The sequence below is a fragment of the Giraffa tippelskirchi genome, chromosome 8 (genome assembly GCF_054371585.1).
Source record: "Giraffa tippelskirchi isolate mGirTip1 chromosome 8, T2T-mGirTip1v1.2.pri, whole genome shotgun sequence".
NCBI classification, from domain to species: domain Eukaryota; kingdom Metazoa; phylum Chordata; class Mammalia; order Artiodactyla; family Giraffidae; genus Giraffa; species Giraffa tippelskirchi.
The window spans coordinates 62,247,443-62,263,398 of record NC_137282.1 but is presented as its reverse complement, the minus strand read 5'-3'; the positions used below and the strand labels follow the sequence as shown (position 1 = coordinate 62,263,398).

The following is a 15,956-nucleotide window of genomic DNA, read 5'->3' as shown; positions in this document are numbered from 1 at the left end:
TGGCTGCTGTTTTAAGGTCCACGAAGAGAGGATCCAGCACCTTCCATTTCTAGCTGGCACCACAACGGTGCAGGCACACACCCTGCACGCCTGCACACGGTCACATGTGAGCATCCACACTCACATGTGAGCACACATCCACATACGTGTACACACACCCCGCACACCTGCACATGGTCATATGTGAGCACACATTTACACACATGAGCACACACCCCACACGGCTGCACACTCTCACGTGAGCACCCATGTTCACATGTGAGCACACATCCACACACATGTGCACACACCCAACATGCCTCCACATGCTCACATGTAAGCACACATCTACACACATGCATACCCCCCACATGCCTGCACACAGCTGTGAACACAGATCCACACATGCGCACACCCCCCACATGCCTACACACACTCGTGTGAACACAGATCTGCACATGTGCACACACACCTGAGCCACGCCCTTGACGTGTGACCTGCTTTCTGGGCCGTGCCGGCAGTGACCTTGGTGGCAGTCCGCCCTTCCCTGGCCACCCGTGCTCCCCAGTGTGGGGCAGTGGGCCGGCCCTGGGGTCCTGTGCAGGGTTGGATGGGTGCTGCCTGCCCAGGGCACGCAGCGTGCATCTGTGACAAGTGAGGGTCTGAGGCCCGGCCCCAGGGTCAGCTCTGTGCCGTTGCTCAGGAGGACGATGGCTGTGTGGCTCCAGAGCTCTGGCCCCACTGGCTGTGAACGGTTTTGGGACCAACCTGGGGCCCAGGCGCAGCCACCGTCCCAGGAAGGACACGGATGTGTGCGTGAGTCGTGTAGATCCGGCTCCTGGCAGGGCCACGTGGCGCCGGCCAGGAAGCAGGTTAGTTCTCTGCCTGGTGCACACAGACCCGCGTGTGGGTAACTGGATGAAGTCTCCTGAAACGACCTTACCTCGTGCACGAGCGCACGTGGCATTCTCTAATTTATTGACAGAGTCGCTGCCCTCGTGTTGGTTCCGACATCCACTGACGGTCACAGCCCGCAGGCCGGGCACACGGCCCTCGACCCTGCTTCGCAGCCTGCGTGTTCCCGGCGGGGCTCACAGGGCAGGCACGAGGGGCCATGCCGGCCACACCCGCCCTGTGTCGGCGCCCGCACGACCTCCCCACCCCGGTGTCTGTCTCGGTTCGGTGGGTCACTCCAGCATCCCGTCCTGGGCCCGTTTGCTGTCCTGGGACCACCCCCCCACCCCCCAGGCCATCGGCCTCTCTGCACGGCAGCGTGAGTGCCTGTGCCGGGACTGTTGGGCTGAGAGTCTTCCTGATGAGCCCGCGGGGCATGGCCGGGCCTGTCCTCGGCCCCGTCGGCTCTGCGGCCCCTCCCAGGTGCCTGGCGGCTGGCGGGAGGTCGTGTGTGTTCCCTGGACAGGAGGATGAGGGGTGTGAGCATCCTGTCCCAGCGGCTGGAAGTCCGAGGTCACAGGGTCAGTGCGGTTCTTTCCTTCTGCGGCCGAGCGGGGCTCTGGCCCAGGCCCCCTCCAGCTTCTTGGCTCGGCCGGCGTCCGTGGCGCCTGGACGTGGGGAAGCATCACCATCTCTGCCCCATCCCCATGGCGTCTCCCCGCGAGTGTGTGTCTCCAGTCATCTGGCTTCACGGGACACTAGTCCTACTGGATGGGGGCCCGGCCCCTGCAGGGCAGCCTCAGCCTCAACAGGTCCAGCCGCAGATGCCCCGTTTCCAAACAGGCCACACGCCCGGGTGCTGGCGGCTTGGTCTTCCACACAAATTTGGGGGAACAGGCGCAGCCCCAGGGGGAGGACTAGAGGTGGGGGCAGGGTCTTGGAAATCCCGGGGAGCCAGTGTTCAGGCCCCACCTCTCCATGAGGCCCCTTGTCTTTCTTCAGCCCCAGCTCCATACACCCCGCTGCGTGCTGAGTCCTCGGGCCGGGGGCTCACGTACTCGCAGGACCCAGCCTGCTCCAGAGCCCACGTGCAGGAAGGGTCGCGGGCCTCCCCGGGTCCCCTCAAAGGCACGGCCCTCCTGCTCCGGAAGTCCTTCCCCTGCTGGACTTGGAGCACCCCAGCTGGCCTCCCCAGAGCCCTGGGGGCCCCACGCTCCTGCCTGCTCCTCCGCTGGTCTGTGGCTTGTCTGCTGCTGTTCAGGAGGGCTGGGGGCTGGGGCAGGAGAGGGCCTCAGGCCAAGGCCTGCTGAGGAAGGACCGTGGCTAAGCCCCCTGGCCACCCTCGGGACAGCAGGCTCAGGACTCGGTTTGCTGGCTGCTGGCTTCCGGCTGCCCGCCGCTCTGTGACCCTGGGCATGTCCGTCCCACCACAGAGGAGACTCCAGGAAAATGGGCGTCGTGGCCTCAGTGGTCTGTCCCTTCATTTTTGCTGTGTCCTGCCAATACAGGAGACACAAGTTCGAACCCTGGGTCAGGAAGATCCCCTGGAGGAGCAAATGGCAACCCACTCCAGTGTGCTTGCCTGGGAAATCCCAGGGACAGAGGAGCCTGGCGGGCTACAGTCCATGGGGTCACAAAGAGTCAGACATGACTTAGTGACTAAAAAAACAACAACTGCTTTTATGGGGGCTGTGGGTAGAGGGGTCACCTAAGGGCATGAGCTCTGGGAAGTGGGGTGTGGGGACCTCGCAGGGAGCAGGTCACATCGTGACCTCTGGCCTTTGACCTTGAGCCCGGGGCAGCGTGCTGGTCACAGTGGGTGGGTGATGTGTGCCCCCCTCCCGGGGTCAGGCTGCATCTGGGGGCTGTGGACCCCACGGGGTGGAGGGCGGGGGGCCCCCCGCCTCAGGGGGCATCTGGGAGAGGCTCCTGTGTGCTGGGCCGCAGCCTCTGTCCCCTCCGTGGGCCTCGCGGTCCCTGCCGCCCGCTCCGCTCCCACGCCGTGTGGCTGCCCAGGGCGGCTCTGGCCGGGGCGTCTGTGTGGCAGGACATCTCCATGAGCCAGACTGTCAAGGTCAGCGGATCCCCTCAGGGCGGCAGGACCCCCGAGAACAGAGGAGGCCTGTGGTGTGGGGAGGGGAGAGGGTCCCATGGTCTCCTCCAAGGGCAGCGGGAGACAGTGGAGGGCAGCGCCTGGCCCGCCTGGCCCAGGAGGGTGAAGACCTCTGCAGGGCCGGGGTGGGGGCTTTGGTGGGGCAGCCTGGGCGGTGGGGTGGGAGCCACGCCCTCCTGGGGGGACAGTGAAGAGACCCCCGGCAGTCCAGGCAGGCACGTGTCGGGCTGGGTGACGTGAGGAGAAGCCAAGCAGGGACTCCAGGGGCTGGACAGTGGCCGGCGGTTCAGAGACAATCAGGGCCTTTCCGGGGGTGGGGGTTCCAAGCTCCGCCCTGTTTGCTCCTGGGCCTGGGTGGGAGGCTGCTGTGCTGGTTTGCGGGGGTCTCGTCCGAGGCTCTAACGTAAAGCCTGTTTCCAGCCCCGTGTCCCCTGGAATTTCCTAGTTCCGCTTTCACATGAATCTCATTTTGTGCAGTTTTAATTTGAAAGCCTTTTTTATTTTTCCTGGTAAAATTCTGTTGTTTTGCTAAAACAAGGAAGTTTCCTGACTTGAGCCCAAAACAAACACAGGGATGTTTTCTTCCATCCAACCAGGAGGTCTCAGGTTTTTCCCAGCGGAAGAGTCTCAGCAGAGAGCAGGTGTTTAAACCTGACTTCAGACCTGGGCCCAGAGGCCTCGCAGGGGATGCCTCGGGGCTGGAGATCCCGCTGGGCTCCCCGCGTCCTGCCCCGGGCGTCATCTGTGGGCCTTTTCCAGTGCTGGTCAGTCAGGCTCTTGGAGGCGAGGCGGTGGGTGCTCAGTCCGCTGAGTGTCCGCGTTCTCAGCGCAGGGCGGAGTGGGGGCCGCGCCTCGGACCCGCGAGCGCCGGGCCTCCTCCGTTCCCTCCTCCTCAGCCCTGGTCAGCCACCGGGGACGCTCCACGCCCGGGCAGGGCCTCCCTGGCCAAGGCCGCGCCCTCGTCCCCAAAGCCCCAGCCCTTGCGTCCACGTGGGCAGCACGGATGCCACCAGAGTGCCCGGCATCCCCACGCGCCCACAGGGAGCAGTGCCTCACTCAGAGAGGGGGAAACGGCAGATAAGGGTTAGATCCATTAGAATCTCCAACATCAGACAGAGCCATAAAAGCAAACTATCAACTGGATGGAAAACAACTTTTCTCTGTGCCCGCCGCACCTGGGGAGCAGTTAGAAAGCGTCACCTCGCCGTCTGGGGTACTGAGAGCCACCGGGAACAAAGCTGCCACCAGCCACGCTCAGGCCGGGCTTCTCAGAGCCTCCCTCATCCTAACGCTGCCACCTTTCGGCAGCCACCCAGCTGGGCAGTAGGCGCCCCTGCGGCAGGTGGGCAGACCGAGGCCTGGGAGGTCGGGACCCTCACCCGGCTGCGCAGGTGGGCCAGCCCCGCCCTCACCCTCCTCTCCAGCTTACTCCTGAAACAGCCATGGTCCCTGCCTGGGAGGTGAAGGGTGAGCTGGCCTGGCCCCATGCCTGGAGGTGGAGCCTGGAGCACCCAGCCCAACAGGGTCACCCTCCTGGGGGTTTCGTTGGCTCCCCGGGGAGCTGGACCTGCAGGAGACCTCCGTCTCTAAGGTTTCTCTGGTATAATACAACGGTTTAGAATTTTATATTTAGTCTCTCTGTGTGAACAAGGCTTAAAGGATATCAGAGCATTTAATAGCTGATGGATCGTAATGCCATCTTGGAATACGTTTCTTGAAAAACTGCTCCAGATATTAACCTTTGATCTGGCAGGATCAAGCCAGTCAAGCACACCGCTGTACAAATACAGAAGCTGCTGCTGCTGCTAAGTCGCTTCAGCCGTGTCCGACTCTGTGCGACCCCATAGATGGCAGCCCACCAGGCTCTGCCATCCCTGGGATTCTCCAGGCAAGAACACTGGAGTGGGTTGCCATTTCCTTCTCCAGTGCACGAACGGGAAAAGTGAAAGTGAAGTCGCTCAGTCGTGTCCGACTCTTAGCGACCCCATGGACTGTAGCTTACCAGGCTCCTCCGTCCATGGGATTCTCCAGGCAAGAGTACTGCAGTGGGGTGCCATTGCAGCTTTTAACCCAGAGAGATGTCCCCTCTGAGGGAACTCTCGCCTACACAACAGATGACTTGAAGCAAAGAGGAGCTTGGGCTTCCCAGGTGGCGCTTGTGGTAAAGAACCCGCCTGCCAGTGCAGGAAACAATGAGATGGGAGTTCGATCCCTGGGTCGGGAAGATCCCCTGGAGGAGGGCATGGCCACACACTCCAGTACTCTTGCCTGGAGAATCCCATGGACAGAGGAGCCTGGAGGGCTGCAGTCCATGGGGTCACAGAGAGTTAGGCATGACTGAAATGCCTTAGCAAATACAAGAGGAACTTAGCTCCTGGAATAAGTAAAATTATTCAAATTCTAGATAAGTGTGTTCAGCGCTGAGTCAATATGGACTCGATTCTTAAGCTCTGTTGTATACATGGAAGCTGCCCGCCAGCCCTTGAGGAGGGATGCAGAGGGGCCCCAGGGGGCTGCAGACAGGGCCCTCCTGGAGGGGCATGTGACTGGGGGGGTCACTACCCATACCCAGGGCAGGCCCCGACCTTTGACCCTGGCCTGCAGGGCCTGCCTCTCTCCCCGTCCCGACACCCTCTGTCTCTGACGTTCCAGCTCTCTTTCTCTGTTGCTCTGTCAGAGAGATAAGATGCACGCCTGAAACGCATTTCTCAAAGAAGAACTTGCCCCCCTCAGGGGCACTGACTCTGATATTTTCTATTTTGTTAAAATGAAAAAAAACAGTCAAGCCAGACCCACTAAATTGCAGTGGTTTGATGTTTCCCATCCTGTGGAACGGCCATGGCCCCGGGAAGGGGCAGCCCAGTCACCCGGCCCTGTCACCTAAGGTCAGAGGGTGGGGAGGCGGCCAGTGTGACTGTCAGCTTTTGTTTTGTTTTCCCAGATGCGAATGGACCTTCAGTGTGGCCAGTTGGTACCCGTGCGCGGTGAGGGGTTGGTTTGCAGGACCCTGGTCAGCTGGGAGGGTCCACTGCCTCAGGCTCTGTTGGTGGTATCGGGGCCCTGAGCGTCCTTGGGGGGGGAGGTGGGAAGCAGGCAGGTCTCCCAAGGTCAGGACATGGCAGCATCTTCCGGGGGGACCACGGAACACAGGGCTTGCTAATTAACCATCTCAGAAAAGGTGACCTTTCCTGCTGTCCATGACCAGGAGACAGGTAAAGACGCTGGTCAGATGCATCTACAGAGATTAAGCGGGGATTGTGGAGCAAAACCAAGGAAAGCCAAACATGGAGGAATTCGTTTACCCTTTAAATCACCTGTTTCACTGTTGCCAAGCCTTTTATTAAAATGCTTCTCTCAAAGGAAAAATCACATGGCTTTTCTGGGCTGTAACACCTAGACTGTTTCTAAAGGTCACTGGGCAAAGAGCATCTGTCTGATGGCAAAGTGCAGTGTGGATGGAGGGACCGAGGCCTCCCATAGCCAGAGCTGGGGCGCAGGTGGCCTCTTCCCACCCCAGGAGCTGGTTTCTGCACCCGGTTCGAGCAGGAAGAAAACACGTACTCAGGTGCTTCAAAATTGACACGTTTCACTTGTACTGAAGGGTGTGACCTCCCCTTGGAGAACAGACATCAAACACAGCATTCAGGTGGCTAGCCCCACTGGGGTGTGTGAGACTGGACCAGAATGACAGCCTTTAGATGTCATACAAGACCGTCCACTGTCTATTTCCACCTGTCCACCTACCTGTCCACCCACTCAAGTACACACAAATTACCCACCCACCCATCCATCCATCCATCCATCCATCCATCCACCCACCCATCCACCCACTCATCCATCCATCCATCGTTCCATCCACCCATCCACCTACCCATCCACCCTTCCATCCAGCAAGCCAGCCAGCCAGCCAGCCATTCATCCCATCCATCCATCCATCCATCCATCTCTCCATCATCTGTCCACTCATCATCCATCCACTCATCCATCCACCCACCCATCCACCCACTCATCCATCCATCCACCCACCCATCCACCCTTCCATCCATCCAGTCAGCCAGCCAGCTATTCATCCCATCCATCCATTCACCCACCCATCCATCTACTCATCCATCCATCCACCCACCCATCCACCCTTCCATCCATCCATCCATCCAATCCTCTCATCTATCCATCCATCCACCCATCCACCCATCCACCCACCCATCCATCCATCCACCATTTATCCACCCAACATTCATCTATCAATCTAACCACTTGCCAATCAGCCCTCCATCCATCCATTCATCCATTTATCCATCATCCATCCACTCACCCATCCATTTTCCTCTCTTCCTTCCTCTTTTCTCCATTTCCTCCATCCATCCATCCATCCACCCACCATCCACCCATCTACCTACCCATACCCCTCCCTGTTAACTCACTCATCTATAAATATAAATTGAGTGCCACTGCCTACTGTGTACCAGCTCTAAGACACTGGCAGAAACACACAAGATGAGCTCAGCCCCTGCTCCTGGGGGAGCTCCTGCTCAAACTGGGGAGACAGTGAGCACTCTCCCTTCCCTGGGGACCTGCTGGGGAGAGTGGGGGCTTATGAGCCCTGACCGGGGGTGGGACCCAGAAGCAGAGGTCAGAGCAGACCCCCAGAGGTGACATCCAAGCAGAATGATAAGCCACAGGGCTCTTCTCTGGGCTGTGGCCAGAGCTGACGGGTGTCTAGAAGGACCTCTTTCTCCAGAGTGGATGAGCGATCCTTAGGGACCAAAGGCAGGGAGCCACTCGGGACTCTGGTGTCGCGTCCCCAGAAGAGGTGCTCGGGCTGGGCAGTAGCCGCGGTCGGACCGCCTGGCCGGGGTCTGGACACCCGGGAAGCCTGCAGGGGAGCTGACTGGGCAGATGAGGGCTTGAGAGAGAGGAAGGACAGACGGGAGGGTGGGGGAGGGGGACAAACCCGCGGGGCCACGGGTGGGTCTCGTTGAGCCCAGCAGACCTGGGAGGCCGGGGCTGCGCTCCCTCTTGGCGGGTGGAGGTGAGTGAGGGGGGTTCTCAAGGGAGGGGATCTAGGGGCCCGAGGCAGCTGCCTGGACGAGACGCCGTCGGGCAGGAACGCGGCCACACGGCCATGGCCGTTTCCCCGCGGGTTTCTTTACTGTTGGGGACGAGCACACGAGAGGCCACCGTGAACGCAGACGGACGCGGACACCACAGGGGCTCTTCCCGAATGCTCAGCGCTCCTGCGAGGGGTGGGGGGGCCCGACTCCTCCCGGCCACAACCGCACCTGAGCGCCAGTCCACTCTTGGCTTCCTTGAGCCGGTTCCACGGGCCTGGGCGGAGGGCCACTCCCAGCGACGGCTGCGAGGGCTCCGCGGGCCTGTCCGGCAGCCTCCCCGGGGCCCAGGGCACACGGCCAGCAGGGCATCCCCGGGCCATGGCCACGCACCCTCCGGATGGCAGCACCAGAGCCTAACATCCTCTCCAGCGACCTCGGCAACGTCAGCAAACGGGCTTCAGAAACCTGCCTCGCCTTCCTAGCACGCGTTTGACTCTCAGGTCAACGCAGCTCTGAAAGCCATTCCCTAAGGAAACCAGAGCTGCAGCTGCTGAGACGGGTGCCTCAGACAACCGAGATTCTGGCGGGGCCTCCCTCCTAAGGTTGGGGGGCATCCAGGCTAAGCCTCAGGGGCACCCCTGCTTGTGCCAAGCTCACCTTCTCTGTGGCTGGGGGTCCGCGGTGAGGTGACTGTGAGCTGACCGGGACTTACGTCGGGCGGGACCAGTGGCGGTCCACACAGATTTTACCGAGTTTTCTCTCAGCTACAAGGAAATAAGCAGCACCTCCGCCTCCCACCCAGGCCCCCCGCCCTTGGGGGCTCGGACTGGACCCATATGACGTGTGGATGCTTTTTCACCTTTTGTGTGGCTTCTTCCATTTCACGGCTGCACAAGAAGGTAAAACATGACACTTGGCTTTTTTAATATGAGCAAAACAAAGGGTCTAGGAAGCTGTTGCGAGCACTGGGGTTCTCAGCAGAGAGCCCGTAGCCTGTAATCACTGTATTTCTCCTCCACACATGGACAGGCAGGGCGGCCCGAGCTCCATGGGGCCCCGGAGGGCCGGTGGGGGTGGCGGGCAGGCTGCGGCTCCAACGCACGAAACACAGCTCAGTCGATTCTACCTGCAGGACGAGCACAGACTAGGGCACACACACAGTGACAGGTGGGCGGCGGGGTCGGCCCCTGGGGCACAGAGGGCGCGGCCCCTGGAGGGGAAGACGCATGTGTGTCCAACGAGGCGTGGGCCGGGGGTGGGGCGGCCCTCCTCGCCCTGGTCCTCGCTGAGGGCGCCCCGCAGGTCTTCCTCCTCCATCCGCCTACACCACGAGCCAGTGGCGGAGCTGCAAAGGAAACAAGGTTTGCTGACACGAAGTGAGGTGCTGCTTGGATAAAGGCGGCTCCCGGGCGGGGGGGACCAGTGCAGCTCCTGGGCACCACAGACCTGACGCCCCGCTCGCTCCCTGAGGCAAGTCATCACTTCACCAAGACAGAGCCCAGCAGCCCGGGGGGCCAGAACATGGCCCAGCGGCCCCCGCAGACCTGGGCACTGTGGCCTCAGCTGTGGGCAGACACTGGACACCGCAGGCCTGGGCGGGTCCCAGAGCGTGCGCCGCCAGCCTGCCCGTGACCCGTGGTGCCCCCGGCCCCCCCGGCCCCCCGCAGCCTCACTCCTGGGGCCTCCGATCCTGTCCCAGGGAGCCCCGCGCCCCGCGGCGCCATCTGCTTTGTGCGACCCCACAGGTGCGGGATGCAGCCTCGTTGCCGGCTCGGGGGATGGGCAAGGTGGACAGGCCTCTGTTCAGTTGTCCACAAACATCATCACCTGTGATTATCCAGCTGTTAGTTCAGCCTGTTTCTGAGCACAAGCCAGTCGATCACACTAAATGGCAAGAACCGAGTTTTTGTAAACATTTCCAAAGACGTGCAGACTTGTTTCTGATTCAGCCGTCCCTAGAGGGGGAGATGGCCCACCGCAGGGCTCCCCCCGCCCTCCGGGGACTTGCCCAGGACACACTACGCGGCCACCAAAGGCCGCCGGAGGGCAGGTCCTGGCGGGGACGGAGCAGCAGGGGCCAGGGGCCGGGGTGCTGGCTGCCTGGTGACTTCAGACCAGTGCTGAGGCCGGGGCGGGGGGCACAACAGGGACCCCAGCTGAGACCCAGCCCCGGGGTGAAGCGGCCCTCTGTCCCGGCCACGGATGAGCCCAAGGCAACCTTCTTGGGAGGAAGAAGAGGCCTCTCAGAGGTCCCACAAGGGCCGCTCAAGCGGTGAGCTGGTGACCAGGAGACCAGAAACTTAGCAGTGGTCAGTCAGCAGGAACCAGAAACTCCAGTTCAGGCCCCTGGACCACAGAGGTTGAGACCTTCAGGTTACTGGGCAGCTGTGCAAGAAATGGCTCAGAAGGGCACACAGGCCACAGTGCTGCACAGGTCAAAGGTCAAATGCTGCTTCCCGAGAAGCGAACAAGGTCCCTGTCAGTGAAGGGGGTACAGGAAGGGGGTAGGTGATGGAGCTTTCATAATGGGGGGAGGTACGGGGGGATGGGCAGGGCAGTGTCAGAGAGAATGGCCAGAGAGACAGACAAAGAGATTTCTGGTCCAGGGACTCCCCCGGCGGTCCAGTGGTTAGGACTTGGGGCTTTCACTGCGGAGAGCCTGGGTTCAATCCCTGGATGGGGAAGTAAGATCCCATAAGCTGTGCAGTGCAGCCCAAAACAAGGAAAAACAATGATATTTCTGGTCCAGATGGAGTAATGGGGACCTAATAGACTCTACCATCTAAAACCACTTAAAATGAACAATATATATATAATTATGCATTTTCAGACAGCAGGAGATTGGATGACAAAGGACAGAGACCCCGAGAGAGACCAGGAGGATGAGGCATCCAGCTGCCCCCTCTTGCAGCCTCCAGGGACTTTCCAGCAGCAGCGTGGGGCGGGGAGCTGGGGGGGCGGTGAACCCCAGGGCTTGCAAGATGGGGTGAACGTGGGAGAGCCCCAGGGGGCTGCAGTTCACAGGACAGAGCTTCAGAGGGGCAGGTGCAGCACTCAGAACTCTGGATATGTACACGGGGACCCAAGGGTTCAGCTGAATGGTCAGGCACTCGAAGCCAGAGAGACCCTCCCAGCAGGACTTGGGGAACATTTCCCAAACCTAGAGACTGGGACCTAAGGCTGCCCTGCAGCCAGGCGGGAGCATCTCATGGGTCTCGGGGAGCTGACTAGAGTGTTCCCCCAAGGTCTTGCTCCAGCATCAGGAGCACGGTGAGCCCCACACCCAATGCTGCCATGGTCCCACCTAACAAGTCTTCATAAGCAAGTCCCCCAAAGATCAAACTGTCTCCAAGTAACTCAGTGATGACCCAGAAAGAGCTCCAGAATATCTGGTGGTGGTGTAGTCACTAAGTCATGTCCGACTCTGTGACCCCGTGGACTGCAGCCCTCCAGGCTCCTCTGTCCGTGGGATTCTCCAGGCAAGAACACTGGAGTGGGCTGCCATTTCCTTCTCCAGGGGATCTTCCCGACCTGGGGATTGAACCCAGGACTCCTGCATTGCAGGCAGATTCTTTACCCACTGAGCTACGAGGGAAGCCCCCAGAATATGTAAAGGAACACAAATATATTTAGGCTCTAACATGGTAAAACTCACAATATCTAGAATTCAGTTAAAAATGACTAGACATGCAAGGCATCAGCAAAATTAAACATCTTATGAGAAAAGTCAACTGACGCTGACCCAGAACAGACACAGATGTTACCACTGGCAGATGAGGGCCTTGCACAGTGATCGTAGCTGCACTGCATGTCCAGACAGGTAAGCAGAGGCATGACTGACATAAAATGTCCAGCGTGGACTTCTAGAGGTGAAAACTACTGTGTGTGAAATGACAGATCCTCTGGGTGGGCTTATCTGCAGATTAGGCTTTGCCGAGGTGAAAAGTTAATGAATTAAAAGCAACAGAAATCATGCAAAATAAAACACATGGAGGGAAGAGAATTAAAGAGCCTAAACTGTGTAACCAGACCCCTTGAAGGTGATGAGGCAGAAAAAATGGAAGACATGACAGCAGATATTTCCAAATACACTGAGAACTGTAAACTCACAGTTCCAAGAGGCTCGGGGGACTGTGTGTATAAGAAGCATGAATCCTGGTGCATAACCATGCACAGTGGAGAGATGAGCTCAAGGACTCAGCATGAAGCCCTTTCAATAGAGTTAAAAACGACGGAAACCAAACAGTCCACTTCTCAGGAATTTAGCGGTACCTATAGATGCCACAAAACTGTGCAGCAAAAAAGGCCCAGGAGGCAACAGCTGGATTGAGACAGGGTTGACAACAGGGACAGGAGGAAGGCGGATGGGCAGGTGGATGTGAATTGCTGTCAAGGCGGAGCTTGTACGGTCGTTCACAAGGGTGTAGTTTGTCATGTGGTTAAATAAATGAGAAACAGTCACGTGTGGGCCAGTGCACAATGGAGCACCCGGACACAGAGGCTAAAAAGACCCCGACAGAGGGTGAGACCCGGAGGGGCCGGGGAGCAATCACACACCCACCGAGCCCGGGGCGGTCACACAGCGGCGAGGGGCGGGGTTTAACAGTCAGCGGCAAAATCCCCGAACTCACTAAAGCAAGGATTGACAGACCCCGGACACACAAAATATTCTGGGAGGGATAAGTAAATAAAACTACTTATAACAGTTTTATAATAATACAAATAACAGAAATCTGTGCTCAGACACATCACCGGGAGACTGTAGCCAGCCCCAAAGGTAAAGGAAGCTGGAAGGGTCCTGGGAACACAGAGATCCTGCCCGACAGGACAGAGACCCTGCCCCACAGGACTGCCCATCCCAGCAGGACTGTGGGGCGGCAGGTGGAGAAGCCCCGTCGTTAAAATGCCGAGAGACAGTGACTCAATAGAGAACCGCACGTCTGCAGAAACTGTCATAAATGAGGGCAAAGTAAAGACACTCACAGATACACAACGTTGGTAGAAACCAACACAATACTGTAAAGCAATTATGCTTACATTAAAAATAGACTAAAAAAAACACTCCCTTAGGGGAATGTCTGAAGGATCCTTTTTGAGAGGCAAGAAAGTGATCTTTCAAGGAAAGATGTAGATGCCAAAAAGTACAATGAACAAATAAACACTGGATGTGCACACTTGTCCAGGGGAGTTTCTGGAGAAGATAATGATAACAACAATGATAACAGTGGCTAATCTGTGGGCTAAAAAAGACATAAATGCAACATTGGCTAATAATACCTCATTATTAATTAAGAGCTGATTCACTGGAAAAGACCCTGATGCTGGGAAAGATTGAAGGCGGGAGGAGAAGGGGACTACAGAGGATGAGATGGTTGGATGGCATCACCGACTCAACGGACATGAGTTTGAGCAAGCTCTGGGAGATGGTGAAGGACAGGGAGGCCTGGCGTGCTGCAGCCTATGGGGTCACAAAGAGTCAGACACGACTTAGCGAGTAACCAACAAAATTATTAATTATTAGTATCATTAATCAATAGGAGGAAAAATTAAGTCCTTGTGATATTCAGGATGGGGGTTCATATAATGCTTAACTTTATTCTTGAAGTGAAATATGCTTGGTACAGGGACTTCCCCGGCGGCCCAGTGCTTAAGAATCTGCCTTGTAATGCAAGGGACGTGGGTTCAATCCCTGGTCATGGATTGAACAACAGTTAACCTAGTTAGTTAGTTAGTTAGTTAGCGGAGCAACTAACCTGTGGGCCACAGTTACTGAGCCTGTGCCCCCTGGAGCCCTTCTGCCACAACTAGAGTCCATGCACAGCAATGAAAGATCCCACATGGCAAAGCTGTGTCAGCAACTAGAGTCCACACACAGCCAGATAAGGAAATACTTAAAAAATGGTCCGCATCAAAAAAATCTTAAAAGAAATACACATAGTACAATTTTAAAAACAAGTATAAAATTAATAAAGCATGTAAGTTCCAAACAAATAGAAAGAGTAAAATAAGAAAACAAATCCTCCAAAATCAATCATAGAAGACAATAGAGAGGAAAAATAAACATCAAAAAATGGAACAGAGTTAAAATGATAGCAGAATCAAGCCCAACTGTATCAATAATCCTGACGAAGGTAAATAGATTAATCTGCCCAATTGCCAGACTAAAACTTTTCAGTGTATTCGAAGTTTGCAAAAGACACCTAAATTTGAGGATGACTGCAAAGTTGGAAGTTACAAGATTACAAAAGGCGTTTCAGGTAAACTCGAAAGAACCCTTGTGCAGCCCTTGTCCTCCAGACGGAAAGGACTTTAAGAGCAAAAGCATCTCAAGGGTGAGAGGACAGGCTGAGTTACTAGGAAGACTGATAATCCGGAGCCCACATCAGTCCCAGAAAACTGGTTCAGGTCAGATAAAGTGGAATCCAGTAGAACTACATGGGGAAATGGACCAATATGCTTTCACAGTGGGATATTCCGTAAATATCTCCCGATTACTGATGGCTGAACAGAGCTGGAACGGGCAAAGTTGTAGAAGATTTGAACAACATAGTTACCAGCCTGATCTAACGGACAGAAGAACTGTATATCAACAACTGGAGAAGACATCTCATCTAAAGATACAAGTGACATTTATAAAAGCTGGTTAGGTACTTGGCCACAAAGGAGTATCAACAGACTTCAAAGAAGGGGTAAAAAGTTGCCTGAAAGCAATACAATTAATTTAGAAACGAATAACAAAAAAAGTATTTGGGGATTTCAGACAGAGTTCAAATAACTCATGGGTGGAAGAAGTCACAACGAAAATTAAAATACGTTTAGAACTAAATAATAAACAAAACACTATGTTAAAAGCTATGGAATGCAGCCACCAGGGTATTTTGTGGGAAATTCTTAACCTTGAATGCTTATGTGAGAAAAGAAGAAAGGTTAAAAATTAATGACCCAGGGTCTAAATTAAGTTAGTGAAGGTGTGACAGAGTAGGCCAATGAAAGTAGAAGAAATAATAACATCAGAGCTGGAAGGAAGGAGACAGAAGCAAAGCTCCAACAGCATGTCCTGCGCCCAGCCAGCTGCCCTGCAGTCTCCGTGAGCGGAAGTTCTCTGTCCCTGAGCCCTGCCCAGCCGTGCCCCTTGCAGGGCATCTGACTCAGGGTCCACTCGTTGGAGGGACTCGGCTGGGCTAGCGTCCTGGGGGCGGGAGGAGCCCCGCGGCACTCACCGTGACCCGGCGGGAGGAGCCCCGCGCCACTCACCGTGAACCGGCGCACCTCCCCGCTGTCCACTCGCTCGTGCTCCGTCTCGGGCGTGATGGCATAGGCCAGTTTCTAGAAGAGAAGGGGCTGCCGTGGGGGCCAGCCCAGCGCGGTGGGTGGGCCTGGGGTGACCGCTACGCAGGGCGGGGGCTGGAGGCCAGGTCTCCTTAGACCCTGGAGCAAAGTCCAGGCCGAGCAAAGGGAACAGGATTGGGCGTGGAGTCTCGGTGGCGGGCCCTGTGGACAGCGGAGCCCGCGTGCTCCAGCAGCGCCTGGGGCTCCCACAGGGTGTGGGTCTGGGAGGCCTCGTCGACCGTCGACCGTCTCTCACAGCCAGCGGGGAGGCTGGATCTCCCCCGCAGCTCCCCCTGGTCCTCTCAGCGCTGAGATTCTAGGGAGCAGAGTCTGGCCGGCGGGAGGTCCAGCCCACTGGCCCGCAGGCCTCCCTCCCCAGCCCACACAGAGGGCTCTCCCCCAGGGCCTACTGTCTGCTGGGCTGCCCCCCGGAGGCCAGCGAAGGGGCTGTGAGCGGCGCCTCCATGGCTCTGCCGGGGCCTGACGCTGAGGGACAGGCTGGAAGCCAGCCCCTGAGGGGCCTCCGCCTTTGCGTCCAAGCCAGAGAGATGCCGTGTGGCCTTCAGGGAATGCTTCAACCTGCTGGGGTA

At 57.3% G+C, this 15,956-nt stretch overlaps 1 protein-coding gene across 6 annotated transcripts in view; it reads right to left on the bottom strand.

Annotated features, from left to right (window-relative positions):
• Positions 1-8,937: 8,937 nt before the first annotated feature.
• SLC6A3 (solute carrier family 6 member 3) overlaps positions 8,938-15,956 on the bottom strand; it is a 31,172-nt gene continuing 24,153 nt past the window's right edge. For all 6 annotated transcript variants that reach the window (XM_081523630.1, XM_081523631.1, XM_081523627.1 and 3 more), the window contains 2 exons: positions 15,292-15,363; positions 8,938-9,382 (listed from right to left, as the gene is read on the bottom strand). In XM_081523630.1, coding sequence (XP_081379756.1) covers positions 9,359-9,382; positions 15,292-15,363 — 96 coding nt within the window. In that variant the 3' untranslated portion in view covers positions 8,938-9,358. The remainder of the gene's footprint in view (positions 9,383-15,291; positions 15,364-15,956) is intronic.